At 42.2% G+C, this 27,713-nt stretch overlaps 5 protein-coding genes across 20 annotated transcripts; 3 read left to right on the forward strand and 2 right to left on the reverse strand.

Moving 5' to 3' along the window:
- Positions 1-763: 763 nt before the first annotated feature.
- Positions 764-4,497, reverse strand: LOC139553815 (putative nuclease HARBI1). 6 transcript variants are annotated; one of them, XM_071366521.1, is made up of 11 exons: positions 4,119-4,497; positions 3,751-3,821; positions 3,487-3,663; positions 3,335-3,396; positions 3,163-3,252; positions 3,034-3,075; positions 2,792-2,965; positions 2,677-2,712; positions 1,839-2,578; positions 1,631-1,742; positions 764-1,536 (listed from the first exon to the last, which is right to left on the reverse strand). In XM_071366521.1, exons 1-8 carry the CDS (start codon positions 4,274-4,276, stop codon positions 2,677-2,679), a joined length of 810 nt encoding a protein of 269 aa, XP_071222622.1. In that variant the 5' UTR covers positions 4,277-4,497; the 3' UTR covers positions 764-1,536; positions 1,631-1,742; positions 1,839-2,578. The 6 variants fall into 6 exon arrangements, with proteins under 6 accessions (XP_071222622.1, XP_071222621.1, XP_071222619.1 ...); XM_071366520.1 differs by having other exon boundaries at positions 2,677-2,965; XM_071366518.1 differs by having other exon boundaries at positions 2,024-2,965.
- A 639-nt stretch (positions 4,498-5,136) lies between these two features.
- Positions 5,137-10,146, reverse strand: LOC139553820 (collectin-11-like). 4 transcript variants are annotated; one of them, XM_071366534.1, is made up of 8 exons: positions 9,943-10,146; positions 9,549-9,684; positions 8,906-9,060; positions 7,494-7,565; positions 6,682-6,753; positions 6,533-6,586; positions 6,342-6,437; positions 5,137-6,117 (listed from the first exon to the last, which is right to left on the reverse strand). In XM_071366534.1, the coding sequence occupies exons 2-8, from the start codon at positions 9,665-9,667 to the stop codon at positions 5,726-5,728; spliced, it is 960 nt and encodes a 319-aa protein (XP_071222635.1). In that variant the 5' UTR covers positions 9,668-9,684; positions 9,943-10,146; the 3' UTR covers positions 5,137-5,725. The 4 variants fall into 4 exon arrangements, with proteins under 4 accessions (XP_071222635.1, XP_071222634.1, XP_071222637.1 ...); XM_071366533.1 differs by having other exon boundaries at positions 5,137-6,135; positions 9,943-10,082; XM_071366536.1 differs by having other exon boundaries at positions 8,906-9,036; positions 9,549-10,067.
- Positions 10,147-10,680: 534 nt separating this feature from the next.
- Positions 10,681-13,797, forward strand: LOC139553816 (putative nuclease HARBI1). Of its 5 annotated transcripts, XM_071366527.1 has the most exons (10): positions 10,681-10,813; positions 10,901-11,077; positions 11,168-11,229; positions 11,312-11,398; positions 11,486-11,527; positions 11,596-11,769; positions 11,849-11,884; positions 11,983-12,537; positions 12,819-12,930; positions 13,025-13,797. In XM_071366527.1, the coding sequence occupies exons 1-7, from the start codon at positions 10,750-10,752 to the stop codon at positions 11,882-11,884; spliced, it is 642 nt and encodes a 213-aa protein (XP_071222628.1). In that variant the 5' UTR covers positions 10,681-10,749; the 3' UTR covers positions 11,983-12,537; positions 12,819-12,930; positions 13,025-13,797. The 5 variants fall into 5 exon arrangements, with proteins under 5 accessions (XP_071222628.1, XP_071222627.1, XP_071222626.1 ...); XM_071366526.1 differs by having other exon boundaries at positions 11,596-11,884; XM_071366525.1 differs by having other exon boundaries at positions 11,596-12,537.
- A 725-nt stretch (positions 13,798-14,522) lies between these two features.
- LOC139553817 (myb/SANT-like DNA-binding domain-containing protein 4) lies at positions 14,523-18,259 on the forward strand. 3 transcript variants are annotated; one of them, XM_071366530.1, is made up of 11 exons: positions 14,523-14,903; positions 15,202-15,272; positions 15,360-15,536; positions 15,627-15,688; positions 15,771-15,860; positions 15,948-15,989; positions 16,058-16,231; positions 16,311-16,346; positions 16,445-16,999; positions 17,281-17,392; positions 17,487-18,259. In XM_071366530.1, exons 1-8 carry the CDS (start codon positions 14,746-14,748, stop codon positions 16,344-16,346), a joined length of 810 nt encoding a protein of 269 aa, XP_071222631.1. In that variant the 5' UTR covers positions 14,523-14,745; the 3' UTR covers positions 16,445-16,999; positions 17,281-17,392; positions 17,487-18,259. The 3 variants fall into 3 exon arrangements, with proteins under 3 accessions (XP_071222631.1, XP_071222630.1, XP_071222629.1); XM_071366529.1 differs by having other exon boundaries at positions 16,058-16,346; XM_071366528.1 differs by having other exon boundaries at positions 16,058-16,999.
- A 718-nt stretch (positions 18,260-18,977) lies between these two features.
- On the forward strand, positions 18,978-22,720 carry LOC139553819 (putative nuclease HARBI1). 2 transcript variants are annotated; one of them, XM_071366532.1, is made up of 10 exons: positions 18,978-19,733; positions 19,821-19,997; positions 20,088-20,149; positions 20,232-20,321; positions 20,409-20,450; positions 20,519-20,692; positions 20,772-20,807; positions 20,906-21,460; positions 21,742-21,853; positions 21,948-22,720. In XM_071366532.1, the coding sequence occupies exons 1-7, from the start codon at positions 19,670-19,672 to the stop codon at positions 20,805-20,807; spliced, it is 645 nt and encodes a 214-aa protein (XP_071222633.1). In that variant the 5' UTR covers positions 18,978-19,669; the 3' UTR covers positions 20,906-21,460; positions 21,742-21,853; positions 21,948-22,720. The 2 variants fall into 2 exon arrangements, with proteins under 2 accessions (XP_071222633.1, XP_071222632.1); XM_071366531.1 differs by lacking the exons at positions 18,978-19,733; positions 19,821-19,997; positions 20,088-20,149; ... (2 more) ...; positions 20,519-20,692; positions 20,772-20,807 and adding an exon at positions 21,530-21,645 and having other exon boundaries at positions 20,816-21,460.
- Positions 22,721-27,713: the final 4,993 nt, after the last annotated feature.

Below are 27,713 nucleotides of genomic sequence, written 5' to 3' on the forward strand. Positions count from 1 at the left end.
TGGTGTCAGTATATTTTGGTTTGCTAGAAATAGCCACATCTGGGGCCTGTTGCACAAAACTAGGATAAGGGATTAAGCCAGGATATCTTGGTGATCCTGGCTCAATTGATCCGTAATCCGGTTGCACTAAAGATGGATAGGGGGCAGGAGGATATGTTATGGTATAAATTACCATGGAGATTTATTCTGTGGAGCTAGCCTGCTCCAGACCAGGCTAAATTCCAGGATCTATTTAATCTCATCCCTAATGTCAGTCAGCAGTCACCACAAATGGAAACCAATAGTTATTTCACTGCTCACTATACATTGTTATCACATAACTAGACCCACTGTTATTTAAACGTTTGTGATCATTAATTTCAATGATTTTGGATAAAAAATGATTTTTAGATGATGTTGCTATCATTAGATAATTTACAGTTTCCCATAGACTATAAGGCTATATATAAAATGATAGAATATTAGGGCCACAGAGGGGAAAAAAACACAAGTCATAATATTGTAACCAGTTGTTTTAAAGGAGGACAGTTGTTAAAATGACAGATGTGGGGCATTTCGTGAAATTGTACTTCAGTATGGTTTCATAAACAAAGACATGCTGATGTGCCAGAATATTAAGTATCACATTGTCATAAGTATCAAAACTGTAAAAACAATATGTAGCTTTTCTGCAGAAAGAACCAGCCTCATAAATTTATGACTTTATCCTTTTTCTTCAGTGTGGCCCTAGTACTCTGTCATATAAACAAATACACATTCCATATGAATATAAAAACACAATGTGTAACATTATGTTCCTTTATTGAATAAGGACAAAACAAAGCAGGTAAACCATCAGCTCCTTTCGAAACTGAAGTCACAGTGACTCTACAAGATGGAAAGCACAGAATCCAAGCATATTATACAAAATGATACATACACATTCAAAGGTCTGTATATAACACACCCTGCATGTCTGCACACTAAAATAAATGCAGGACAAATCCATACACATCAACTGAACAGACAAATGAATGGATGCAGTAGCCTCCCTGCAGCCTTGTATTACACACAGTATACCGCACAAACATCATAAGAGGCCAAATTCGTCAAAAAACGAACCCAAAAAAAACCAAATTCCTCTGCCACCGCAGGACATATTTAACCAAAATTGAAAGCACACATACTAACTAAAATAATTCAACACATATTGGTCCCTCAGCAGCCGACCACTGTCGTCATCAGGGAAGATTGCCGGATTGTCCCAGTCCATGGCTGGTGGCACTCTGGGGGCCCTCTCCTTCCTCAGGCAGGCCACATTGTGGAGGACAGCACAAGCCACAGTAATATCACATGCCCTAACAGGGCTGACCCTTAATTTGTGAAGGCAGTGAAAGCGTGCCTTCAGGAGGCCAAAGGTCATTTCAACTCTGGCCCTGGTCCTGGCATGGGCATGGTTGTAGGCCTGCTGTGCTTCCTGGGGGTCTGTGAAAGGTGTCAGGAGAAAAGGCTGGCAGCCATACCCCCTGTCTCCCAGCAACACACCAGAGAATTCACCTGTCAACACAAAATCTCATCATTACTACCTCATAAACACAGTGATATTCTTGACACAGCCATGATGGTTATAAATAGGGGTTGTGTGGCTTACCTTGTGATAGGCACTGATAGATTTCAGAGGCCCGAAAGATTCTGGAGTCATGGACTGAGCCAGGCCATTTTGCCACAACATTGCTGATCACACAGTCAGCATTGCAGACCATCTGAAATCATAAGATGAGGAATATTACACCAATCAATGCACATCACTGGCAATGCAGAGTGTTCGTCAATGGACAATATCAAAAAGTTATGTTCACCTGAACATTAATGCTGTGAAAGGATTTCCTATTCACAAAATCGGCCTCATGGGCACCTGAGGGGGCTTTTATCCTTATGTGTGTGCAGTCCACTGCACCAATGACATTGGGGAAACCTGTCACACAAAGTAATGAGTATCCTACTATGTGTTAACAGTTGTCCTGTAATTTGTAGATCCTCTTACCTGCAATCCTATAGAACTCCTCTTTGATGTCACAGAGTCTTCTGTGGCCAGGGAAGGAGATGAAGACATCTGCTAATGCTTTGATAGCCAGACACACACTCCTTATTGTGCGGCAAATTGTGGCCTTGTTCAGCTGTTCTGCATCCCCCACTGAGTACAGGAAGGCTCCACTAGCAAAAAAGCGCAAGGCCACACAAACCATTTGCTCCACACTCAGTGCATGGCTCCGTGCAGTGCGGTGCTTAATCCTGGGACCCAGTAGTCTGCATAGATACCTGATGCCATCTGCAGAAAATCTGTATCTTTCATATAGATGGTCATCAGGGAAGGCCAGTGGGTCCAACCGGTCCCTGAAGACCCTTTCTCGCCTGAAGGCTCTCCTCAGCACAAGTGCTTCTTCATCCACCACATCTCGCACGAATGGGCATGCCATTGTCAGAGCAGAAAGGAACACACAATTTTGGGCCTTCATATAGGCTAGTGGCCACACCTGGTGCTGGGGGGGTGGGCAAAAGAGGGCGATGCCTTATAACGATGACTTGGTTGTACTGATTGCTGGGAAAATAAAAAAAACCTTAGAAAGATGCCACCGTCCTGTGTGCTCACAATAAGAGCTCATATGTCATGGCTCACTTGACTTTACGAGAATATACCTAATTTTTATTTTGAGCTGTGTCATCTTCTTGGAGCTGGGGGAGGAAAGAAAAATAATGATTAATACATTTGTGTTACAGTTAGCATACAGTGTACATTGAAGGCATATCTCACCTCCCTCTCAAGTTTTTTTATTTCAAGGTCCAGTTTCCTAATTGTCCTCTTTTTTATTTCGGACTCCAGTGCAAGATTTTCCATCTTTTTCTTCTTGTACTGAATGTCTATGTCTGCCAGTTCTATTTGGCGCCGGAGGTGGTTGCCATACAACTTTCTGATAGCTTGTGAGCTCTGTGAACACAATACAATTAGCGCAGCTGGAATTTGGCAGGATGTGGTGTCCTTTTATTAATACGCACTATGTTGCCAGGCTGGTTTTCCCACTGTATAGCATCTGGGTCCTGTAAAAGAAATTAGATTTTTTGATTTTGATGAGGACTCCTCACCATTGTAGAGTAAATAGTACTTTCACAGTCTTAACATGATACCTCATGCCTTCTGGAATCCAGAGAGATGGTCTCCTCCTCATCATCATCGTCTCCATCATGTGCTGTTGCTGCTGCACTGGGGCCTTCACCCTATCACATTTAATCGGATTCATATTGAAGCTAGTAGACAAGACATGCCAGGCCTACAGTATGCCTTTGATGGAGTACTCACTGGATCAGCATCGTCTGGTGCTTGTGCTGGTGGCTCTAACAGGAACACAGTGCTGCCAGACACTGCAAGGCAATAGGTAAACCAAAGTCAGACAGTCCAAATTGATTCAATATGAATGTGGTTGTATCCCATGTAGAGATGGAAGGACATACCTTGAATGAAGCGGGTGGCATCTTGGGAGGAACCTATGCTCGTCTCTTTCCCCCCAGGGATCCCCTCTAAGACGGGCCTGCCTTTATTTAGCTCCAAGGCCATGTCCTCTGCTGGGGTAAGGTCAGCCTTTGTTGACCCACCACCCGTGCCTTGTCTGTGGGTATTCTTTTTCACTGCTAAAACAGTACAGACAATGTGTGAGCAGGCACCTTCTGGGTACAATATATGCTTGTGCTTTGTTAAATATTAGTCAGGGACCATACCATTCTGCAGAATGTTCTTGTATTTGATTTTGACCTGCTGCCATGTCCGTTTTGGCCCGTTCATGTTTAATCTACACACACACACACACACACACACACACACACATTTAATGGAGTCACACTGCAAAAAATTACTTGGTATTTTTGTCTTGTTTTCAGTAAAAATATCAAAAAATTTATCATAGCTTTATACAGTGTGATGGAGTTACTTTACACAATTTCACTCATATCTGCAGTGCATTTCAATTAAAAATTTAACCGTTTCATAATTACAGTACAACTGCATTTTTGGAGATGTGAATTAAATATTTGAATTGTAATTGTGATGTTTCAGCGGAGCGGTGAGTGTGTAATTGTGCACTACTTACGCATTCAGGCGGTCTGCAATACTTTGCCACGCTTTTTCTCTTTGCTTTATCACTGTGGCGGTGTTGCCTTTCTTCTTAATTATATCTTTTACCTCCTCGTATGCCTCCATGAGGATTTGTGCTTCCGACGGGGAAAAGTACGCGGCTCTAGTTGCCATGGTAAATCAGTTAATCTGTGATCTGTGGCGGGGTCTATTTGAGTGAGCCGTGAGCGCGCACCTATCCAGGATTGGTTTCACCTGGTTTAATGAATCCGTGTCTGCTCATCCTGGCTTGGTCTTTGTGCAACCAATTAAGCCTGGACGCACATGTTTTGGCTTCATTGAGCTCAGCTGAGTCATTTATCCCGGATGTCTTAATTCTACTTTTGTGCAACAGGCCCCTGGTTTGTGTCTTTCTTATCTTTCCATTTTAATTTGCAAACAATCCCGATAGCTCTATGTGAGGAGATCAACCGTGAACAGTGGTAGGAGTGTTTCACTATTAGCCACTAGGTGGCAGTAGCCTACAGAATACACCAGTAGGACAGTTACATAGTGTTTACCAACTTGTAAAAATTCATGACCTACTATTAGTATCAGTGCTTATGTTGTACATTACAGGCAAATGAGCAATACCAAACCACATATTTCACCATCTGCATCCCTGAGGACACTGTTCTGTTATAAGGACATACATTTCCATATTTTAGAATAGATACTGTATTCAGTCGTTGAAAGCCTATTGGTAAAACAGACATTATGATATGTCACAAAATCTTATTTCTTTCTGTTTTTGCTGATGAATATCCTATAACACACCAGAAACCATTAATTATCTGGATAATTTCAGCTACATGAACTCTGCACCATCATTGAAGTCAAGGCACACGGCAGAAGTCAAGACATCTGACAGACCTCAAACACTTTCAAGCCCATCCCCAACTACTCTATGCCAACCTAGCTTGTCTATAGTTCCTGTAAGTGTGCTTTCCAAGAAATGACTTTCATAAAAAGATAATGGACCAACAATATGAACATACTGCAAGACATGTTTGTGTATTTTCCAACATGTATTAGGTAATAGTAAATACATTTTGCATCTACAGTTACTCACTACTTTGTTGAGTTTGCATGGTCCCTATTAAAGCAATATTGTATTTTTCACGTTCAATATTCAGTACTGCAGAACAAACTATGGTGAATATTTGTTTTAAAAAAGAACGACTAATAATGACAAGAAACAGACCCCCAAAAAGAATATGTGTTATATCTTACTTTTTTTTAAACAATCAGATCAAGAGATTAAAGGGAACATTGCTGTAGCCATTCAATGCAAAGGTTTATAAAAACAGCATCCATTCAATTCAAACTTTCAAGTCAAAAAAGCAGAATTCTGGAAAAACTGAGAAGTGTATACACAGTATTCTATATACAATATTCTAAACTGTACAATGATATTTAGAACTGGTGGGTGATTAAACAAATGCAGCTGTGTCGAAATAATGTTACATACTGAACATCATCTGTGTAACTATAAAGGCTTCTCTATAATTATAGCCTCTCTCTGTCATGCAGCTCCAATGAGGTCTTTGCCCTTCCAACTCACTACCACTCTCAAAATGCCCCTCAGACACTGTCCTTGTCAAACTCACACACAAAGTACATGGTGGGATGGCAGGCCACATCTGTCCAGTCCCCCGCCGCCATCATCTCAGCACAGTCCTCGTCCCTGTAGGCATTGTTGGGTTCTCCTTCCCTCCACTTGCTGAAGGTGCTCATGGGGGAGCGATCCACGTAGGTGAAATGGCCCTCACGGTCTATGTCGTTGATGCCAATGTACACCCGGCTCAGGCCCGCCTCAGTGATGTACCCAGCGATGGCTGCGTTGGCCCCCTCGTCCTTGGGCATGGCCAGGTGTCCACCTCTTCCCTGACAATAGACCTCTGCATCTGTGTAGCGTTTCTCCTCCTTGACCAGTAGATAGACCTTACTGTCGGTCTCTTTGATGCCAGCGACAGCTGCAGGGGAGGGCAGTGCTGAAAAATGAGCACTTGTATTTCTATAATCACACTGACATATATACCCAGCATTCACATTGTGGAATGGAAGCAAACAAAGCCAAATGGTCATAGATGAGAGTGATACTGAAAGGAAACTGATGTCTTTACCTTTGCGTTACTCTTTGGAAATTCCTAATTCAACATTCATATTTTACTATAAACCAGACATCCTAAAAGCGTACCAGTTTTGATGAACTTCATCTCATTGGATAACTGGGCCACTAGGATGTCCATCTCACCAATCATCTTCCTCAGGGGTGTGCATTCACATGGAACACCTGATGAGACAAAAGGAATGCATATTTTCCATACTCTTTGTGGACTCATTGTTAACTAGACCTGTAATGTTTCCCCAAACAAATACATGTTGTACCTGGATCACCATTCAGGCCCATTGGCCCAGGATCCCCCATATCTCCTTTTAAACCTGAGTGTGGAAACATTGTCAAAGTACATGGGAAATATGGTAATGCATCCCAAAACACTGTTGTAAATGCATGTTCTTCTGTTTTTTATTCCTACCTTTGATTCCACAGGGGCCCATTTTCCCATAACGTCCCATAATACCCTTATGTCCTTTAACTCCAGTATGTCCTGCAGGGAAACATGTGTTACTGTAACTAGGTTTTTTGTGACTGATTTCAGAATCAAATGAATAATTGGGTTAAATAACAAAGTCTCCATGTGAGAATTTAATCTGTCTTCGATGTCAGCCGCATCATTCATCAACAACAGCTGCAGTCAGTGATTCAGGGGATTCTGGGTAGCGTTTCTCACACAACCTCTGACCTAAAGTAAACATTTTGTTGCTCTGGACTGCCTAGCAGCGATGTAACCAGATCACAACATCCTGTAGGATAAATTCTTGTCAGTGCATACTGTGATCTTTACCCTAGTTTATAGACAATAACTGTCCAATTAAATAAACTCTAGAATCATGTTCTGAAGGGAAATAGGATTATTTTAAACCATTCTGAACAAAATCTGTATGGTTTCGTCTCTTGTAAAATACATTTGTCCACAAATGTAATGAGACACCATAATGAGAGGCCAAAGGGTTATCCAAATACCTTTTCCAAAGGTCAATCAGAAGAGCTGTTTAAACAGATTTTCATGACAACCAAATTCTCAAACTGCCCTGAGCATTCTCTGAAACTGAAAAAATGACCACTCATACATTTAAAATCAATATATTTCTCAAGTTTCACAAGCCTCCATAGATGAGTCATCAGCATTTTGTGATATTGTGAGGGGTGAAGCATAGCACCTGTACAGCTGTACAGAGAGAATACTGCACATTGTACTTGTTTCTGTTTTCAAAGATGGATGCTTACCTATCTCCCCTAGTGGACCCACTCTTCCTGGTCTCCCAGGTGCCCCTTTCTCTCCCTTTTCTCCTGGCTCTCCTGTCAAATGGAGAGAAAGCTTCACGGATCAAAAAAAGCTTCATGAATCAACAACCTCACACCTCTGGAATGAGTGTATAGAGTACCACAGTCTGAGTCCTAATACCCATATAACCAAGCAGTCAAACAGGGAAATGGTTCCAATTGTTTTTCCACCATTCATTTTTCCCACAGGGGATTTTTAGAAACATTTAAATTAGGACTGTGTTTCGTGCATGCTTACCCGGGTGTGATGTTTTGATAACCGTGTAAATCTCTCTAGGAGAAGGTGACTTTTCAATATATTCTCCTGTATTTACACCCCAAAAATGAAATGCTAATTAGCTGCTAATGTGGCTATCATAAAGAACTACAAATGCCATGACGATCTGGACGAGACTGCCGAATCGAGGCAAAGGTAAGAATCTCTGGATTAACTATCTAATGTTAGCTAAATATAATTAATAAATTGGCTACATTTCTATAAATGGACAATTCTGTGAACTGTCTGTCTTGTGCAAGTTTGAAATGGACACAATACCTGTTAGCAAAGGTGTCAGCTAGAGAGGATGTGCAGGGATTTGTAGTTTTCCATGATGTATACTTTGATGCTAAATAGCATTTTCGAATCAATGTAAATAGAGCCGAATTAATTGATAAAAGTCACCTTGTTTGAGAGAGATTTACACGGTTATCAAAACATCACACCAGGGTAAGCCTACACAGAACTTATTTTAAGCTTTTCTAAAATCCCCTACACTGTATGGGAAAATGTAATGTTGGAAAAACAATTGGAACCATTTCCCTGTTCGACCGCTAGGTTTTATGGGTATTATGACACCTCTACTGTGGAGCTCTACTGTGTCTACAAGACATTAGGAACTGGATCCCTTATTGATGTCACCTGTTAAATCCACTCCCATCAGTGTAGATGAAGGGGATGAGACAGGTTAAAGAAGGATTTTTAAGCCTTGAGACAATCAAGACATGGATTGTTTGTGTGCCATTCAGAGGGTGAATGGGCATGACCACATTTTTTATTAAGTGCCTTTGAATGGGGTATGGTAGTAGGTGACAGGGGCACTGGTTTGAGTGTGTCAAGAACTGCAATGCTGCTGGGTTTTTCACGCCTAACAGTTTCCTGTGTGTATCAAGAATGGTCCACCAACCAAAGACATCCAGCCAAGTTGAAACAACTGTGGAAAGCATTGAAGTCAACATGGGCCAGCATCCCTGTGAAACGCTTTCGACGCCTTGTAGAGTCCATGCCCAACGAATTGAGGCTGTTCTGAGGGCAAAAGGGGGGTGCAACTCAATATAAGGAAGGTGTTCTTAATGTTTTGTACACTCAGTGTATATGCCTTTGAGTCCTGGGACGAGGATCTGGACGGAGCAGGGTTCGTCTGACATGTGCTGTCCATGAGCTGACTCCATCAGGGTCAGCCCCAGCAGAGTGATAAGAACACAAGGCATCAGCTCCTCTGCTCTCATCCTGCAACATGGACAGGTTGATGGACTGAAAGACATTTAATTAGATATTCACTGACTGGCAAACACACAAACAAAGAGACACCAGGAGAGCCGAGGTAAGACTGATTGGCAGACAATTGAGAAAATACAATGTCATGGTTGGCACCGTGGTACAATTATTGCAGATATGAGCAAGGATTCTTCAGGCCTATTTGATAGTTTGCTTTCATACAGTACATCACAACAACTGATTTTAGACCTCAAATCAACTATCACATCACTCAGTACAAAACAATGTGATTGACAAAAACTTTTCCTGAACTAAGACCAAATGTTCTTCCCTGGCTTAAATTCCCTTAAAGTGCCTTGGGACACTCCAGATGAAACAAGACAAAGTGTTGTGACAGATCGCATGCCGACAAACACACCCCCCCCCCAACCACAATGTTTTTTTTACCAAGCTTGTTTTATCATGGCATACACAGCAAATCATGTGGGTCTGGAGTCACATCAATAGTTCTACATTTAACCTACCTTTTGTGTTGTTTTCCAGATCCCAAAGCAGCAAGTAGCTTCAGTTTGAGGATTTTCCCAAATTGTCCTTGTGAGTTAACAGGGGCTTGCACACTGGTGGTCTTTTCAAAGGATTTCATTTTTCCTCCTCAGGACCCTAGAATGTGTGTGAAAGGCCTTCCATAAACAGTTTCACAGATAAAGCCAGGGGCGGCTGGGGTCTCAGAGATAATTGGATGGGAAAGTGTGGGGGTCACTGACATCATCCACATCTGGGGTGTATTCATTAGTCCGATTCCGTTGCAAAATGTTTGGTCTATAGCAAAACGTTTTGCATCGGAAATTGTTTACCGTTTACTCTTGGAACCAAACGGAAGCAAGCAGAGCAAACGGAACGAAACGGGGAGCAACCAACCTGAATATGTCCAATAGAAAATCTCGTCTTCATTTCAAAACACGGCATCTAAGGAGCTGATTGGCCCAGCATAGAATCAACATTGAACGTTATTATATTTGAGTTCATTTTACATGGCCCGGGGCCTGTTGCACAAAAGTAGAATTAAGACATCCGGGATAAATGACTCAGCTGAGCTCAATGAAGCCAAAACATGTGCGTCCAGGCTTAATTGGTTGCACAAAGACCAAGCCAGGATGAGCAGACACGGATTCATTAAGCCAGGTGAAACCAATCCTGGATAGGTGCGCGCTCACGGCTCACTCAAATAGACCCCGCCACAGATCACAGATTAACTGATTTACCATGGCAACTAGAGCCGCGTACTTTTCCCCGTCGGAAGCACAAATCCTCATGGAGGCATACGAGGAGGTAAAAGATATAATTAAGAAGAAAGGCAACACCGCCACAGTGATAAAGCAAAGAGAAAAAGCGTGGCAAAGTATTGCAGACCGCCTGAATGCGTAAGTAGTGCACAATTACACACTCACCGCTCCGCTGAAACATCACAATTACAATTCAAATATTTAATTCACATCTCCAAAAATGCAGTTGTACTGTAATTATGAAACGGTTAAATTTTTAATTGAAATGCACTGCAGATATGAGTGAAATTGTGTAAAGTAACTCCATCACACTGTATAAAGCTATGATAAATTTTTTGATATTTTTACTGAAAACAAGACAAAAATACCAAGTAATTTTTTGCAGTGTGACTCCATTAAATGTGTGTGTGTGTGTGTGTGTGTGTGTGTGTGTAGATTAAACATGAACGGGCCAAAACGGACATGGCAGCAGGTCAAAATCAAATACAAGAACATTCTGCAGAATGGTATGGTCCCTGACTAATATTTAACAAAGCACAAGCATATATTGTACCCAGAAGGTGCCTGCTCACACATTGTCTGTACTGTTTTAGCAGTGAAAAAGAATACCCACAGACAAGGCACGGGTGGTGGGTCACCAAAGGCTGACCTTACCCCAGCAGAGGACATGGCCTTGGAGCTAAATAAAGGCAGGCCCGTCTTAGAGGGGATCCCTGGGGGGAAAGAGACGAGCATAGGTTCCTCCCAAGATGCCACCCGCTTCATTCAAGGTATGTCCTTCCATCTCTACATGGGATACAACCACATTCATATTGAATCAATTTGGACTGTCTGACTTTGGTTTACCTATTGCCTTGCAGTGTCTGGCAGCACTGTGTTCCTGTTAGAGCCACCAGCACAAGCACCAGACGATGCTGATCCAGTGAGTACTCCATCAAAGGCATACTGTAGGCCTGGCATGTCTTGTCTACTAGCTTCAATATGAATCCGATTAAATGTGATAGGGTGAAGGCCCCAGTGCAGCAGCAACAGCACATGATGGAGACGATGATGAGGAGGAGACCATCTCTCTGGATTCCAGAAGGCATGAGGTATCATGTTAAGACTGTGAAAGTACTATTTACTCTACAATGGTGAGGAGTCCTCATCAAAATCAAAAAATCTAATTTCTTTTACAGGACCCAGATGCTATACAGTGGGAAAACCAGCCTGGCAACATAGTGCGTATTAATAAAAGGACACCACATCCTGCCAAATTCCAGCTGCGCTAATTGTATTGTGTTCACAGAGCTCACAAGCTATCAGAAAGTTGTATGGCAACCACCTCCGGCGCCAAATAGAACTGGCAGACATAGACATTCAGTACAAGAAGAAAAAGATGGAAAATCTTGCACTGGAGTCCGAAATAAAAAAGAGGACAATTAGGAAACTGGACCTTGAAATAAAAAAACTTGAGAGGGAGGTGAGATATGCCTTCAATGTACACTGTATGCTAACTGTAACACAAATGTATTAATCATTATTTTTCTTTCCTCCCCCAGCTCCAAGAAGATGACACAGCTCAAAATAAAAATTAGGTATATTCTCGTAAAGTCAAGTGAGCCATGACATATGAGCTCTTATTGTGAGCACACAGGACGGTGGCATCTTTCTAAGGTTTTTTTTATTTTCCCAGCAATCAGTACAACCAAGTCATCGTTATAAGGCATCGCCCTCTTTTGCCCACCCCCCCAGCACCAGGTGTGGCCACTAGCCTATATGAAGGCCCAAAATTGTGTGTTCCTTTCTGCTCTGACAATGGCATGCCCATTCGTGCGAGATGTGGTGGATGAAGAAGCACTTGTGCTGAGGAGAGCCTTCAGGCGAGAAAGGGTCTTCAGGGACCGGTTGGACCCACTGGCCTTCCCTGATGACCATCTATATGAAAGATACAGATTTTCTGCAGATGGCATCAGGTATCTATGCAGACTACTGGGTCCCAGGATTAAGCACCGCACTGCACGGAGCCATGCACTGAGTGTGGAGCAAATGGTTTGTGTGGCCTTGCGCTTTTTTGCTAGTGGAGCCTTCCTGTACTCAGTGGGGGATGCAGAACAGCTGAACAAGGCCACAATTTGCCGCACAATAAGGAGTGTGTGTCTGGCTATCAAAGCATTAGCAGATGTCTTCATCTCCTTCCCTGGCCACAGAAGACTCTGTGACATCAAAGAGGAGTTCTATAGGATTGCAGGTAAGAGGATCTACAAATTACAGGACAACTGTTAACACATAGTAGGATACTCATTACTTTGTGTGACAGGTTTCCCCAATGTCATTGGTGCAGTGGACTGCACACACATAAGGATAAAAGCCCCCTCAGGTGCCCATGAGGCCGATTTTGTGAATAGGAAATCCTTTCACAGCATTAATGTTCAGGTGAACATAACTTTTTGATATTGTCCATTGACGAACACTCTGCATTGCCAGTGATGTGCATTGATTGGTGTAATATTCCTCATCTTATGATTTCAGATGGTCTGCAATGCTGACTGTGTGATCAGCAATGTTGTGGCAAAATGGCCTGGCTCAGTCCATGACTCCAGAATCTTTCGGGCCTCTGAAATCTATCAGTGCCTATCACAAGGTAAGCCACACAACCCCTATTTATAACCATCATGGCTGTGTCAAGAATATCACTGTGTTTATGAGGTAGTAATGATGAGATTTTGTGTTGACAGGTGAATTCTCTGGTGTGTTGCTGGGAGACAGGGGGTATGGCTGCCAGCCTTTTCTCCTGACACCTTTCACAGACCCCCAGGAAGCACAGCAGGCCTACAACCATGCCCATGCCAGGACCAGGGCCAGAGTTGAAATGACCTTTGGCCTCCTGAAGGCACGCTTTCACTGCCTTCACAAATTAAGGGTCAGCCCTGTTAGGGCATGTGATATTACTGTGGCTTGTGCTGTCCTCCACAATGTGGCCTGCCTGAGGAAGGAGAGGGCCCCCAGAGTGCCACCAGCCATGGACTGGGACAATCCGGCAATCTTCCCTGATGACGACAGTGGTCGGCTGCTGAGGGACCAATATGTGTTGAATTATTTTAGTTAGTATGTGTGCTTTCAATTTTGGTTAAATATGTCCTGCGGTGGCAGAGGAATTTGGTTTTTTTTGGGTTCGTTTTTTGACGAATTTGGCCTCTTATGATGTTTGTGCGGTATACTGTGTGTAATACAAGGCTGCAGGGAGGCTACTGCATCCATTCATTTGTCTGTTCAGTTGATGTGTATGGATTTGTCCTGCATTTATTTTAGTGTGCAGACATGCAGGGTGTGTTATATACAGACCTTTGAATGTGTATGTATCATTTTGTATAATATGCTTGGATTCTGTGCTTTCCATCTTGTAGAGTCACTGTGACTTCAGTTTCGAAAGGAGCTGATGGTTTACCTGCTTTGTTTTGTCCTTATTCAATAAAGGAACATAATGTTACACATTGTGTTTTTATATTCATATGGAATGTGTATTTGTTTATATGACAGAGTACTAGGGCCACACTGAAGAAAAAGGATAAAGTCATAAATTTATGAGGCTGGTTCTTTCTGCAGAAAAGCTACATATTGTTTTTACAGTTTTGATACTTATGACAATGTGATACTTAATATTCTGGCACATCAGCATGTCTTTGTTTATGAAACCATACTGAAGTACAATTTCACGAAATGCCCCACATCTGTCATTTTAACAACTGTCCTCCTTTAAAACAACTGGTTACAATATTATGACTTGTGTTTTTTTCCCCTCTGTGGCCCTAATATTCTATCATTTTATATATAGCCTTATAGTCTATGGGAAACTGTAAATTATCTAATGATAGCAACATCATCTAAAAATCATTTTTTATCCAAAATCATTGAAATTAATGATCACAAACGTTTAAATAACAGTGGGTCTAGTTATGTGATAACAATGTATAGTGAGCAGTGAAATAACTATTGGTTTCCATTTGTGGTGACTGCTGACTGACATTAGGGATGAGATTAAATAGATCCTGGAATTTAGCCTGGTCTGGAGCAGGCTAGCTCCACAGAATAAATCTCCATGGTAATTTATACCATAACATATCCTCCTGCCCCCTATCCATCTTTAGTGCAACCGGATTACGGATCAATTGAGCCAGGATCACCAAGATATCCTGGCTTAATCCCTTATCCTAGTTTTGTGCAACAGGCCCCAGGGGCCTGTTGCACAAAAGTAGAATTAAGACATCCGGGATAAATGACTCAGCTGAGCTCAATGAAGCCAAAACATGTGCGTCCAGGCTTAATTGGTTGCACAAAGACCAAGCCAGGATGAGCAGACACGGATTCATTAAGCCAGGTGAAACCAATCCTGGATAGGTGCGCGCTCACGGCTCACTCAAATAGACCCCGCCACAGATCACAGATTAACTGATTTACCATGGCAACTAGAGCCGCGTACTTTTCCCCGTCGGAAGCACAAATCCTCATGGAGGCATACGAGGAGGTAAAAGATATAATTAAGAAGAAAGGCAACACCGCCACAGTGATAAAGCAAAGAGAAAAAGCGTGGCAAAGTATTGCAGACCGCCTGAATGCGTAAGTAGTGCACAATTACACACTCACCGCTCCGCTGAAACATCACAATTACAATTCAAATATTTAATTCACATCTCCAAAAATGCAGTTGTACTGTAATTATGAAACGGTTAAATTTTTAATTGAAATGCACTGCAGATATGAGTGAAATTGTGTAAAGTAACTCCATCACACTGTATAAAGCTATGATAAATTTTTTGATATTTTTACTGAAAACAAGACAAAAATACCAAGTAATTTTTTGCAGTGTGACTCCATTAAATGTGTGTGTGTGTGTGTGTGTGTGTGTGTGTGTGAGATTAAACATGAACGGGCCAAAACGGACATGGCAGCAGGTCAAAATCAAATACAAGAACATTCTGCAGAATGGTATGGTCCCTGACTAATATTTAACAAAGCACAAGCATATATTGTACCCAGAAGGTGCCTGCTCACACATTGTCTGTACTGTTTTAGCAGTGAAAAAGAATACCCACAGACAAGGCACGGGTGGTGGGTCACCAAAGGCTGACCTTACCCCAGCAGAGGACATGGCCTTGGAGCTAAATAAAGGCAGGCCCGTCTTAGAGGGGATCCCTGGGGGGAAAGAGACGAGCATAGGTTCCTCCCAAGATGCCACCCGCTTCATTCAAGGTATGTCCTTCCATCTCTACATGGGATACAACCACATTCATATTGAATCAATTTGGACTGTCTGACTTTGGTTTACCTATTGCCTTGCAGTGTCTGGCAGCACTGTGTTCCTGTTAGAGCCACCAGCACAAGCACCAGACGATGCTGATCCAGTGAGTACTCCATCAAAGGCATACTGTAGGCCTGGCATGTCTTGTCTACTAGCTTCAATATGAATCCGATTAAATGTGATAGGGTGAAGGCCCCAGTGCAGCAGCAACAGCACATGATGGAGACGATGATGATGAGGAGGAGACCATCTCTCTGGATTCCAGAAGGCATGAGGTATCATGTTAAGACTGTGAAAGTACTATTTACTCTACAATGGTGAGGAGTCCTCATCAAAATCAAAAAATCTAATTTCTTTTACAGGACCCAGATGCTATACAGTGGGAAAACCAGCCTGGCAACATAGTGCGTATTAATAAAAGGACACCACATCCTGCCAAATTCCAGCTGCGCTAATTGTATTGTGTTCACAGAGCTCACAAGCTATCAGAAAGTTGTATGGCAACCACCTCCGGCGCCAAATAGAACTGGCAGACATAGACATTCAGTACAAGAAGAAAAAGATGGAAAATCTTGCACTGGAGTCCGAAATAAAAAAGAGGACAATTAGGAAACTGGACCTTGAAATAAAAAAACTTGAGAGGGAGGTGAGATATGCCTTCAATGTACACTGTATGCTAACTGTAACACAAATGTATTAATCATTATTTTTCTTTCCTCCCCCAGCTCCAAGAAGATGACACAGCTCAAAATAAAAATTAGGTATATTCTCGTAAAGTCAAGTGAGCCATGACATATGAGCTCTTATTGTGAGCACACAGGACGGTGGCATCTTTCTAAGGTTTTTTTTATTTTCCCAGCAATCAGTACAACCAAGTCATCGTTATAAGGCATCGCCCTCTTTTGCCCACCCCCCCAGCACCAGGTGTGGCCACTAGCCTATATGAAGGCCCAAAATTGTGTGTTCCTTTCTGCTCTGACAATGGCATGCCCATTCGTGCGAGATGTGGTGGATGAAGAAGCACTTGTGCTGAGGAGAGCCTTCAGGCGAGAAAGGGTCTTCAGGGACCGGTTGGACCCACTGGCCTTCCCTGATGACCATCTATATGAAAGATACAGATTTTCTGCAGATGGCATCAGGTATCTATGCAGACTACTGGGTCCCAGGATTAAGCACCGCACTGCACGGAGCCATGCACTGAGTGTGGAGCAAATGGTTTGTGTGGCCTTGCGCTTTTTTGCTAGTGGAGCCTTCCTGTACTCAGTGGGGGATGCAGAACAGCTGAACAAGGCCACAATTTGCCGCACAATAAGGAGTGTGTGTCTGGCTATCAAAGCATTAGCAGATGTCTTCATCTCCTTCCCTGGCCACAGAAGACTCTGTGACATCAAAGAGGAGTTCTATAGGATTGCAGGTAAGAGGATCTACAAATTACAGGACAACTGTTAACACATAGTAGGATACTCATTACTTTGTGTGACAGGTTTCCCCAATGTCATTGGTGCAGTGGACTGCACACACATAAGGATAAAAGCCCCCTCAGGTGCCCATGAGGCCGATTTTGTGAATAGGAAATCCTTTCACAGCATTAATGTTCAGGTGAACATAACTTTTTGATATTGTCCATTGACGAACACTCTGCATTGCCAGTGATGTGCATTGATTGGTGTAATATTCCTCATCTTATGATTTCAGATGGTCTGCAATGCTGACTGTGTGATCAGCAATGTTGTGGCAAAATGGCCTGGCTCAGTCCATGACTCCAGAATCTTTCGGGCCTCTGAAATCTATCAGTGCCTATCACAAGGTAAGCCACACAACCCCTATTTATAACCATCATGGCTGTGTCAAGAATATCACTGTGTTTATGAGGTAGTAATGATGAGATTTTGTGTTGACAGGTGAATTCTCTGGTGTGTTGCTGGGAGACAGGGGGTATGGCTGCCAGCCTTTTCTCCTGACACCTTTCACAGACCCCCAGGAAGCACAGCAGGCCTACAACCATGCCCATGCCAGGACCAGGGCCAGAGTTGAAATGACCTTTGGCCTCCTGAAGGCACGCTTTCACTGCCTTCACAAATTAAGGGTCAGCCCTGTTAGGGCATGTGATATTACTGTGGCTTGTGCTGTCCTCCACAATGTGGCCTGCCTGAGGAAGGAGAGGGCCCCCAGAGTGCCACCAGCCATGGACTGGGACAATCCGGCAATCTTCCCTGATGACGACAGTGGTCGGCTGCTGAGGGACCAATATGTGTTGAATTATTTTAGTTAGTATGTGTGCTTTCAATTTTGGTTAAATATGTCCTGCGGTGGCAGAGGAATTTGGTTTTTTTTGGGTTCGTTTTTTGACGAATTTGGCCTCTTATGATGTTTGTGCGGTATACTGTGTGTAATACAAGGCTGCAGGGAGGCTACTGCATCCATTCATTTGTCTGTTCAGTTGATGTGTATGGATTTGTCCTGCATTTATTTTAGTGTGCAGACATGCAGGGTGTGTTATATACAGACCTTTGAATGTGTATGTATCATTTTGTATAATATGCTTGGATTCTGTGCTTTCCATCTTGTAGAGTCACTGTGACTTCAGTTTCGAAAGGAGCTGATGGTTTACCTGCTTTGTTTTGTCCTTATTCAATAAAGGAACATAATGTTACACATTGTGTTTTTATATTCATATGGAATGTGTATTTGTTTATATGACAGAGTACTAGGGCCACACTGAAGAAAAAGGATAAAGTCATAAATTTATGAGGCTGGTTCTTTCTGCAGAAAAGCTACATATTGTTTTTACAGTTTTGATACTTATGACAATGTGATACTTAATATTCTGGCACATCAGCATGTCTTTGTTTATGAAACCATACTGAAGTACAATTTCACGAAATGCCCCACATCTGTCATTTTAACAACTGTCCTCCTTTAAAACAACTGGTTACAATATTATGACTTGTGTTTTTTTCCCCTCTGTGGCCCTAATATTCTATCATTTTATATATAGCCTTATAGTCTATGGGAAACTGTAAATTATCTAATGATAGCAACATCATCTAAAAATCATTTTTTATCCAAAATCATTGAAATTAATGATCACAAACGTTTAAATAACAGTGGGTCTAGTTATGTGATAACAATGTATAGTGAGCAGTGAAATAACTATTGGTTTCCATTTGTGGTGACTGCTGACTGACATTAGGGATGAGATTAAATAGATCCTGGAATTTAGCCTGGTCTGGAGCAGGCTAGCTCCACAGAATAAATCTCCATGGTAATTTATACCATAACATATCCTCCTGCCCCCTATCCATCTTTAGTGCAACCGGATTACGGATCAATTGAGCCAGGATCACCAAGATATCCTGGCTTAATCCCTTATCCTAGTTTTGTGCAACAGGCCCCCGGGGCCTGTTGCACAAAAGTAGAATTAAGACATCCGGGATAAATGACTCAGCTGAGCTCAATGAAGCCAAAACATGTGCGTCCAGGCTTAATTGGTTGCACAAAGACCAAGCCAGGATGAGCAGACACGGATTCATTAAGCCAGGTGAAACCAATCCTGGATAGGTGCGCGCTCACGGCTCACTCAAATAGACCCCGCCACAGATCACAGATTAACTGATTTACCATGGCAACTAGAGCCGCGTACTTTTCCCCGTCGGAAGCACAAATCCTCATGGAGGCATACGAGGAGGTAAAAGATATAATTAAGAAGAAAGGCAACACCGCCACAGTGATAAAGCAAAGAGAAAAAGCGTGGCAAAGTATTGCAGACCGCCTGAATGCGTAAGTAGTGCACAATTACACACTCACCGCTCCGCTGAAACATCACAATTACAATTCAAATATTTAATTCACATCTCCAAAAATGCAGTTGTACTGTAATTATGAAACGGTTAAATTTTTAATTGAAATGCACTGCAGATATGAGTGAAATTGTGTAAAGTAACTCCATCACACTGTATAAAGCTATGATAAATTTTTTGATATTTTTACTGAAAACAAGACAAAAATACCAAGTAATTTTTTGCAGTGTGACTCCATTAAATGTGTGTGTGTGTGTGTGTGTGTGTGTGTGTGTAGATTAAACATGAACGGGCCAAAACGGACATGGCAGCAGGTCAAAATCAAATACAAGAACATTCTGCAGAATGGTATGGTCCCTGACTAATATTTAACAAAGCACAAGCATATATTGTACCCAGAAGGTGCCTGCTCACACATTGTCTGTACTGTTTTAGCAGTGAAAAAGAATACCCACAGACAAGGCACGGGTGGTGGGTCACCAAAGGCTGACCTTACCCCAGCAGAGGACATGGCCTTGGAGCTAAATAAAGGCAGGCCCGTCTTAGAGGGGATCCCTGGGGGGAAAGAGACGAGCATAGGTTCCTCCCAAGATGCCACCCGCTTCATTCAAGGTATGTCCTTCCATCTCTACATGGGATACAACCACATTCATATTGAATCAATTTGGACTGTCTGACTTTGGTTTACCTATTGCCTTGCAGTGTCTGGCAGCACTGTGTTCCTGTTAGAGCCACCAGCACAAGCACCAGACGATGCTGATCCAGTGAGTACTCCATCAAAGGCATACTGTAGGCCTGGCATGTCTTGTCTACTAGCTTCAATATGAATCCGATTAAATGTGATAGGGTGAAGGCCCCAGTGCAGCAGCAACAGCACATGATGGAGACGATGATGATGAGGAGGAGACCATCTCTCTGGATTCCAGAAGGCATGAGGTATCATGTTAAGACTGTGAAAGTACTATTTACTCTACAATGGTGAGGAGTCCTCATCAAAATCAAAAAATCTAATTTCTTTTACAGGACCCAGATGCTATACAGTGGGAAAACCAGCCTGGCAACATAGTGCGTATTAATAAAAGGACACCACATCCTGCCAAATTCCAGCTGCGCTAATTGTATTGTGTTCACAGAGCTCACAAGCTATCAGAAAGTTGTATGGCAACCACCTCCGGCGCCAAATAGAACTGGCAGACATAGACATTCAGTACAAGAAGAAAAAGATGGAAAATCTTGCACTGGAGTCCGAAATAAAAAAGAGGACAATTAGGAAACTGGACCTTGAAATAAAAAAACTTGAGAGGGAGGTGAGATATGCCTTCAATGTACACTGTATGCTAACTGTAACACAAATGTATTATTCATTATTTTTCTTTCCTCCCCCAGCTCCAAGAAGATGACACAGCTCAAAATAAAAATTAGGTATATTCTCGTAAAGTCAAGTGAGCCATGACATATGAGCTCTTATTGTGAGCACACAGGACGGTGGCATCTTTCTAAGGTTTTTTTTATTTTCCCAGCAATCAGTACAACCAAGTCATCGTTATAAGGCATCGCCCTCTTTTGCCCACCCCCCCAGCACCAGGTGTGGCCACTAGCCTATATGAAGGCCCAAAATTGTGTGTTCCTTTCTGCTCTGACAATGGCATGCCCATTCGTGCGAGATGTGGTGGATGAAGAAGCACTTGTGCTGAGGAGAGCCTTCAGGCGAGAAAGGGTCTTCAGGGACCGGTTGGACCCACTGGCCTTCCCTGATGACCATCTATATGAAAGATACAGATTTTCTGCAGATGGCATCAGGTATCTATGCAGACTACTGGGTCCCAGGATTAAGCACCGCACTGCACGGAGCCATGCACTGAGTGTGGAGCAAATGGTTTGTGTGGCCTTGCGCTTTTTTGCTAGTGGAGCCTTCCTGTACTCAGTGGGGGATGCAGAACAGCTGAACAAGGCCACAATTTGCCGCACAATAAGGAGTGTGTGTCTGGCTATCAAAGCATTAGCAGATGTCTTCATCTCCTTCCCTGGCCACAGAAGACTCTGTGACATCAAAGAGGAGTTCTATAGGATTGCAGGTAAGAGGATCTACAAATTACAGGACAACTGTTAACACATAGTAGGATACTCATTACTTTGTGTGACAGGTTTCCCCAATGTCATTGGTGCAGTGGACTGCACACACATAAGGATAAAAGCCCCCTCAGGTGCCCATGAGGCCGATTTTGTGAATAGGAAATCCTTTCACAGCATTAATGTTCAGGTGAACATAACTTTTTGATATTGTCCATTGACGAACACTCTGCATTGCCAGTGATGTGCATTGATTGGTGTAATATTCCTCATCTTATGATTTCAGATGGTCTGCAATGCTGACTGTGTGATCAGCAATGTTGTGGCAAAATGGCCTGGCTCAGTCCATGACTCCAGAATCTTTCGGGCCTCTGAAATCTATCAGTGCCTATCACAAGGTAAGCCACACAACCCCTATTTATAACCATCATGGCTGTGTCAAGAATATCACTGTGTTTATGAGGTAGTAATGATGAGATTTTGTGTTGACAGGTGAATTCTCTGGTGTGTTGCTGGGAGACAGGGGGTATGGCTGCCAGCCTTTTCTCCTGACACCTTTCACAGACCCCCAGGAAGCACAGCAGGCCTACAACCATGCCCATGCCAGGACCAGGGCCAGAGTTGAAATGACCTTTGGCCTCCTGAAGGCACGCTTTCACTGCCTTCACAAATTAAGGGTCAGCCCTGTTAGGGCATGTGATATTACTGTGGCTTGTGCTGTCCTCCACAATGTGGCCTGCCTGAGGAAGGAGAGGGCCCCCAGAGTGCCACCAGCCATGGACTGGGACAATCCGGCAATCTTCCCTGATGACGACAGTGGTCGGCTGCTGAGGGACCAATATGTGTTGAATTATTTTAGTTAGTATGTGTGCTTTCAATTTTGGTTAAATATGTCCTGCGGTGGCAGAGGAATTTGGTTTTTTTTGGGTTCGTTTTTTGACGAATTTGGCCTCTTATGATGTTTGTGCGGTATACTGTGTGTAATACAAGGCTGCAGGGAGGCTACTGCATCCATTCATTTGTCTGTTCAGTTGATGTGTATGGATTTGTCCTGCATTTATTTTAGTGTGCAGACATGCAGGGTGTGTTATATACAGACCTTTGAATGTGTATGTATCATTTTGTATAATATGCTTGGATTCTGTGCTTTCCATCTTGTAGAGTCACTGTGACTTCAGTTTCGAAAGGAGCTGATGGTTTACCTGCTTTGTTTTGTCCTTATTCAATAAAGGAACATAATGTTACACATTGTGTTTTTATATTCATATGGAATGTGTATTTGTTTATATGACAGAGTACTAGGGCCACACTGAAGAAAAAGGATAAAGTCATAAATTTATGAGGCTGGTTCTTTCTGCAGAAAAGCTACATATTGTTTTTACAGTTTTGATACTTATGACAATGTGATACTTAATATTCTGGCACATCAGCATGTCTTTGTTTATGAAACCATACTGAAGTACAATTTCACGAAATGCCCCACATCTGTCATTTTAACAACTGTCCTCCTTTAAAACAACTGGTTACAATATTATGACTTGTGTTTTTTTCCCCTCTGTGGCCCTAATATTCTATCATTTTATATATAGCCTTATAGTCTATGGGAAACTGTAAATTATCTAATGATAGCAACATCATCTAAAAATCATTTTTTATCCAAACTCATTGAAATTAATGATCACAAACGTTTAAATAATAACAGTGGGTCTAGTTATATGTGATAACAATGTATAGTGAGCAGTGAAATAACTATTGGTTTCCATTTGTGGTGACTGCTGACTGACATTAGGGATGAGATTAAATAGATCCTGGAATTTAGCCTGGTCTGGAGCAGGCTAGCTCCACAGAATAAATCTCCATGGTAATTTATACCATAACATATCCTCCTGCCCCCTATCCATCTTTAGTGCAACCGGATTACGGATCAATTGAGCCAGGATCACCAAGATATCCTGGCTTAATCCCTTATCCTAGTTTTGTGCAACAGGCCCCCGGTGCTCCTGATGAGCGGAGTTGGTAGTTTTCGACCATGTTATTGGTTCTTAAATGGACTCTACCCACGGACAGGTGGTCACAGGTGTTTGTGCGAATCATATCGGTCATATTCAGCATTGCAGATATGTTCTGGGATGAAACAAGGCTAGTATTTGCTATATGAATGAACGAACAGTCAAAGTTACGTCATCCAGCAATAATATCTGTGTATGTAACGCAACCCAAGTCAAGTTAGCGAGCGAACTGGCTAGCCACGTTTGTCTTAGTCTTAACTAAATGTTAGCATGGTTTGTTAATCCAATAAAAAAAATGTATTGGTTATTGTTTGTGTGTGAAAATACGTAGTGTGGTGGCTGTAATGGATTTGGATTTCCTCAATTGAAGATATGTTTGAATTTCCAACAGTTTCTGCCTGTAGTGCTGACTGACAGGACTTTGTGCAAATAGACCTTTGACAAAAGGAAAAGTCATCAGACTCAATATGCAGGGAATTGGCAAGATGCCATGGTATGTGTTTCTGGCTTTCTCGCTTACAAACTCATGTCAATATGTTTAATTTTTCTTTTGGGGGGGGGGGCGTTTGTCATCGACAGTGGCGTCATCGACAGTGGTGAGTACTTCTTGGTGAGCCAGGTACTCTCCCTAGGAGTGGTTGTCCAAAGCAGAATCTTCCAACATGGATTTGCCTCTGCTGTAGTTTCTCAGAAAAATGCTCAATGGTAAAATATTCCTTTATTTAAAACATAATTAAGGGTTTCAAACACTTGTCAATCTCAAATATGTAATGTATTATAGGAATGACTGTGTGCTACATCTACAAATGGAGGAATAGCCCAAGGGGAAAAAAGGATCTAGAAAATGCAGGTTAATTGCTACTTGACTGCTATTTCAGAAAAAGCCTACTGTAGAGTAAATCCTATCCATGACATAATGTTTATTGTTTTGACGTAGGTGTGCCTATGCCTTCCCAGGTCCACCAATGGCTGTGCCCCTGCCCAGTCATTTGAAATCCATAGATTAGGGCCTAATACATGTATTTCAATTGACTGATTTCCTTGTATGAACTGTAACTCAGTAAAATCATGTCAAAACACCCTCTTTACCCCAGGGCACACTGGTTCCTGGCGGTCATCTGCTTTCCTGGCCTAGATGACCCCCAGCATGAGCCTGTGTCTCCAACTTGGCTGGAGGAGGCAGAGAGCGACCTGGACAAGGGGTTCCTGATGGACTACACCTCCCCCAACCCCATGTCACTGTTCTTCAGGCCCGCGGGCAGCAGCACCAGGGGTCGGCCAGGCCCAGCGGCCCCAGACTGCGACTTCAACAAAGAGGGGAGGCTGAGCGTGTGCTCAGACGGGAGGGGAGGAGAGAAGCTGTGGTCGGCCATGAAGGAGCTCAGTGTGTGCCCCACCCCCACGGGTCCATGGTCTGGGTCGGATAGAGAAGCAGCAGCAGCATCTCTCAGGTGAGTGAGGAGGAGAATACAGTCTAGTTGATTGTTAACTCGGCATTGTAAATATAGTTTGGATTTAGCCACATCAGTTTCTGGTGAAGTTGGGAAGAATGGTAAGCATTTTGTCCTACATTTGATTTATGTTTTAGATGATTGCAATGAATCTGAAAGGGAAAATTATATATTTTCCTTTTCTCCTGACCAGGATTCAAATGAGTTCCATTTCCAGCATAATTATATATAGATTTTTTGCAATTTTGTTTAATATCTAAATAAATCAAGTAGTTCACTTGGCCTTTACTAGTCCTGTATAAACTGACCAATATAGCCTTCTGTAGCGCATCCCCCAAAAAACTATAGCGCCGCAATACATCTGTTTATTGCAGAAATTGTGCATAGTATACGTTGTATTGTAATGCTGGTGCGGTAAAATAATCCAGTCAAGTTTAATGAATTACAGTGTAGGCTAATCCAAGTGTGGGCTATGAAACAATGTAAATAGAGAAGACTAAAATGTGGTCAGCGGCAGATCAAAATAGCAGCACAAAGTCTCTGGGTGTAAAGAGGAGTTGTCCATGGTGTTGTCATTCAAGGTCCTTCATTTACCCTTTTCATAATGAGCACAGGAAGGTTGCATTTTGTCTTCTGCTCAGATGGATGAAGCCAGGGGGGAACACATGCAGCACACAGACTCCACGGCTACAGACCTACCACAGATCTGACTTGCAGTGGTGTAGTGCTATTGTTATTTATTTTTTAGATTGGGGGGGCGCAAACAATATGTAAATGATGTCATCTTTTTTGCCGACAGATGTAGCCTATCATTACAGGGCTCTCCAACCCTGTTCCTGTAGGGTTTCACTCCAACCCCAGTTGTAACTAACCCCATTTATCTGACCAACCAGCTAATTATTAGAATCATGTGTGCTAGATTAGGGTTGGAATGATGGTAGCAGGATTGTAGCTCTCCTGGAGCAGGTTTCCAGATCCCTGTTATATAATATGCATAAAATGCATCTTCCAATTGCAACGTCTGCCTATGCCCATACATATTTTTTTCATTTACTCAAACACCAAGTTAGGCATACCTATAGGCCATCATCACTGTCAATCATGAAGTATAATTATTAATGTTTTACCTGTGAAACTGCATCAATCATTTGATTGGGAATAGCCTATGCATTTCGATCATCTTGAATTACTGTTTCGTGAGCGAAGTAGAGCAGATGGTGTTAACAAACTATTAGCCTTTTTTCTATTTTGTTTAAATCAAAGCATATATCCTGCCTAGTTGTGTGTGGTCTGATCTGTTTCACCTGTATGCTTGTCTCCCATCTCCCCTCATTTATCCCCTGTGTATTTATACCTTTGTTCTGTCTGTCAGTTTGTTTTGATCGTCAAGCATACCAACGGTTTTCCCTTTGCTCTTGTCTGTTTCTAGTTCCTGTTTTCCAGGTTTTGACCCCTGCCTGCCCTCAGACTGCCTGCCGTTCTGTACCTTTTGGACTCTAATCTGGATTACTGACCTCTGCCTGCCCTTGACCTGTTGTTTTGCCTGCCCCTGTTCTAGTTATACACTTTTGTTACTTTGACACCGTCTGCATCTGGGTCTTACAACAGGCCTACATGCCCTCAGTCTAGCCTCTCTAAAATCCCTGAGTGGTTGCCTTCCTCTCCGTCAACTGAGTTAGGAAGGACAATTGTATCTTTGTAGTGACTGGGTGTATTGATACACCATGCTCAAAGGGATATTCAATATCTGCTTATTTTATTTATTTTTTAACCCATCTACCAATATGTGCCCTTCTTTGCAAGGCATTGGAAAACCTCCCTGGTCTTCATTGTTGAATCTGTGCTTGAAATTCACTGCTTGACTGAGGGACCTTACAGATAATTTTATATGTGGGGTACAGAGATGAGGTAGTCATTTAAAAAATCATGTTAAGCACTATTATTGCACACAGAGTGAGTCCATGCAACTTATGTGACTTGTTAAGCACATTTTTACTCCTGAACCGTTTTAGGCTTGACATAACAAAGGAGTTTAATACTTACTGACTCGAGACATTTCAGCTTTTCATTTTTTTATTAATTTGTGAACATTCCACTTTGACATTATGGGGTATTGAGTGTAAATCAGTGATACAAAATCAACATGTTATCAATTTTAAATTCTGGCTGTAACACAACAAAATGTGGAAAATGTCAAGGGGTGTGAATACTTACTGAAGGCACTGTAGCACCTTTAGTTTCTGTGTCTCACTGGATTTCAGTTATTTTTATATTTTTATTTAACCAGGTAGCCCAGTTGAGAACAAGTTCTCATTTACAACTGCGACATGGCCAAGATAAAGCAAAGCAGTGCGACAAAAATAACAACACAGAGTTACACATAAACAAACGTACAGTCAATAACATAAAATAAAAATTTAAAACTCTATGTACAATGTGTGAAAATGTAGGGAGGTAGGCAATAAATAGGCCATAGAGGCTAAAATAATTATTACAATTTAGCATTAATACTGGAGTGATAGATGTGCAGATGATGAATGTGCAAGTAGAGATACTGGGGTGCAAGAGGGTAAGTAATAATAGGGGGATGAGGTAGTCGGGTGTGCTATTTACAGATTGGCTGTGTACAGGTACAGCCAATCTGTTGTATATATGCCAACTTTTTTATTTATTTTTAAGGCATTTTTAATATATTTTTTTGGGCTGCACTTGTGACTGTTTATTGGTTGATAGGATGGTGACATGATTCTTCCCTTATTGTCACATCGCAGTAAAATCACTTAAAGGAGAATTTCAGT

This window comes from Salvelinus alpinus, chromosome 25, assembly GCF_045679555.1.
Source record: "Salvelinus alpinus chromosome 25, SLU_Salpinus.1, whole genome shotgun sequence".
In the NCBI taxonomy this organism is placed as follows: Eukaryota; Metazoa; Chordata; class Actinopteri; order Salmoniformes; family Salmonidae; genus Salvelinus; species Salvelinus alpinus.

Bases quoted from the DNA above. Each gene is read 5' to 3' on its own strand.
- LOC139553815 (XM_071366516.1), bottom strand. From the start codon at position 2,495: ATGAAGGCCCAAAATTGTGTGTTCCTTTCTGCTCTGACAATGGCATGC. The intron at 1,743-1,838 runs GTGAACATAACT...TTATGATTTCAG, and splicing joins TTCACAGCATTAATGTTCAG to ATGGTCTGCAATGCTGACTG. The intron at 1,537-1,630 runs GTAAGCCACACA...TTGTGTTGACAG, and splicing joins CTATCAGTGCCTATCACAAG to GTGAATTCTCTGGTGTGTTG.
- LOC139553820 (XM_071366533.1), bottom strand. From the start codon at position 9,667: ATGAAATCCTTTGAAAAGACCACCAGTGTGCAAGCCCCTGTTAACTCA. The intron at 6,754-7,493 runs GTAAGCATCCAT...GTTTCCCTGCAG, and splicing joins GGGTCCACTAGGGGAGATAG to GACATACTGGAGTTAAAGGA. The intron at 6,587-6,681 runs GTAGGAATAAAA...TTCCACACTCAG, and splicing joins GGGCCCCTGTGGAATCAAAG to GTTTAAAAGGAGATATGGGG.
- LOC139553816 (XM_071366522.1), top strand. From the start codon at position 12,066: ATGAAGGCCCAAAATTGTGTGTTCCTTTCTGCTCTGACAATGGCATGC. The intron at 12,538-12,606 runs GTAAGAGGATCT...TTTGTGTGACAG, and splicing joins GGAGTTCTATAGGATTGCAG to GTTTCCCCAATGTCATTGGT. The intron at 12,723-12,818 runs GTGAACATAACT...TTATGATTTCAG, and splicing joins TTCACAGCATTAATGTTCAG to ATGGTCTGCAATGCTGACTG.
- LOC139553817 (XM_071366528.1), top strand. From the start codon at position 14,746: ATGGCAACTAGAGCCGCGTACTTTTCCCCGTCGGAAGCACAAATCCTC. The intron at 15,537-15,626 runs GTATGTCCTTCC...ATTGCCTTGCAG, and splicing joins TGCCACCCGCTTCATTCAAG to TGTCTGGCAGCACTGTGTTC. The intron at 15,861-15,947 runs GTATCATGTTAA...TTTCTTTTACAG, and splicing joins TGGATTCCAGAAGGCATGAG to GACCCAGATGCTATACAGTG.
- LOC139553819 (XM_071366531.1), top strand. From the start codon at position 20,989: ATGAAGGCCCAAAATTGTGTGTTCCTTTCTGCTCTGACAATGGCATGC. The intron at 21,646-21,741 runs GTGAACATAACT...TTATGATTTCAG, and splicing joins TTCACAGCATTAATGTTCAG to ATGGTCTGCAATGCTGACTG. The intron at 21,854-21,947 runs GTAAGCCACACA...TTGTGTTGACAG, and splicing joins CTATCAGTGCCTATCACAAG to GTGAATTCTCTGGTGTGTTG.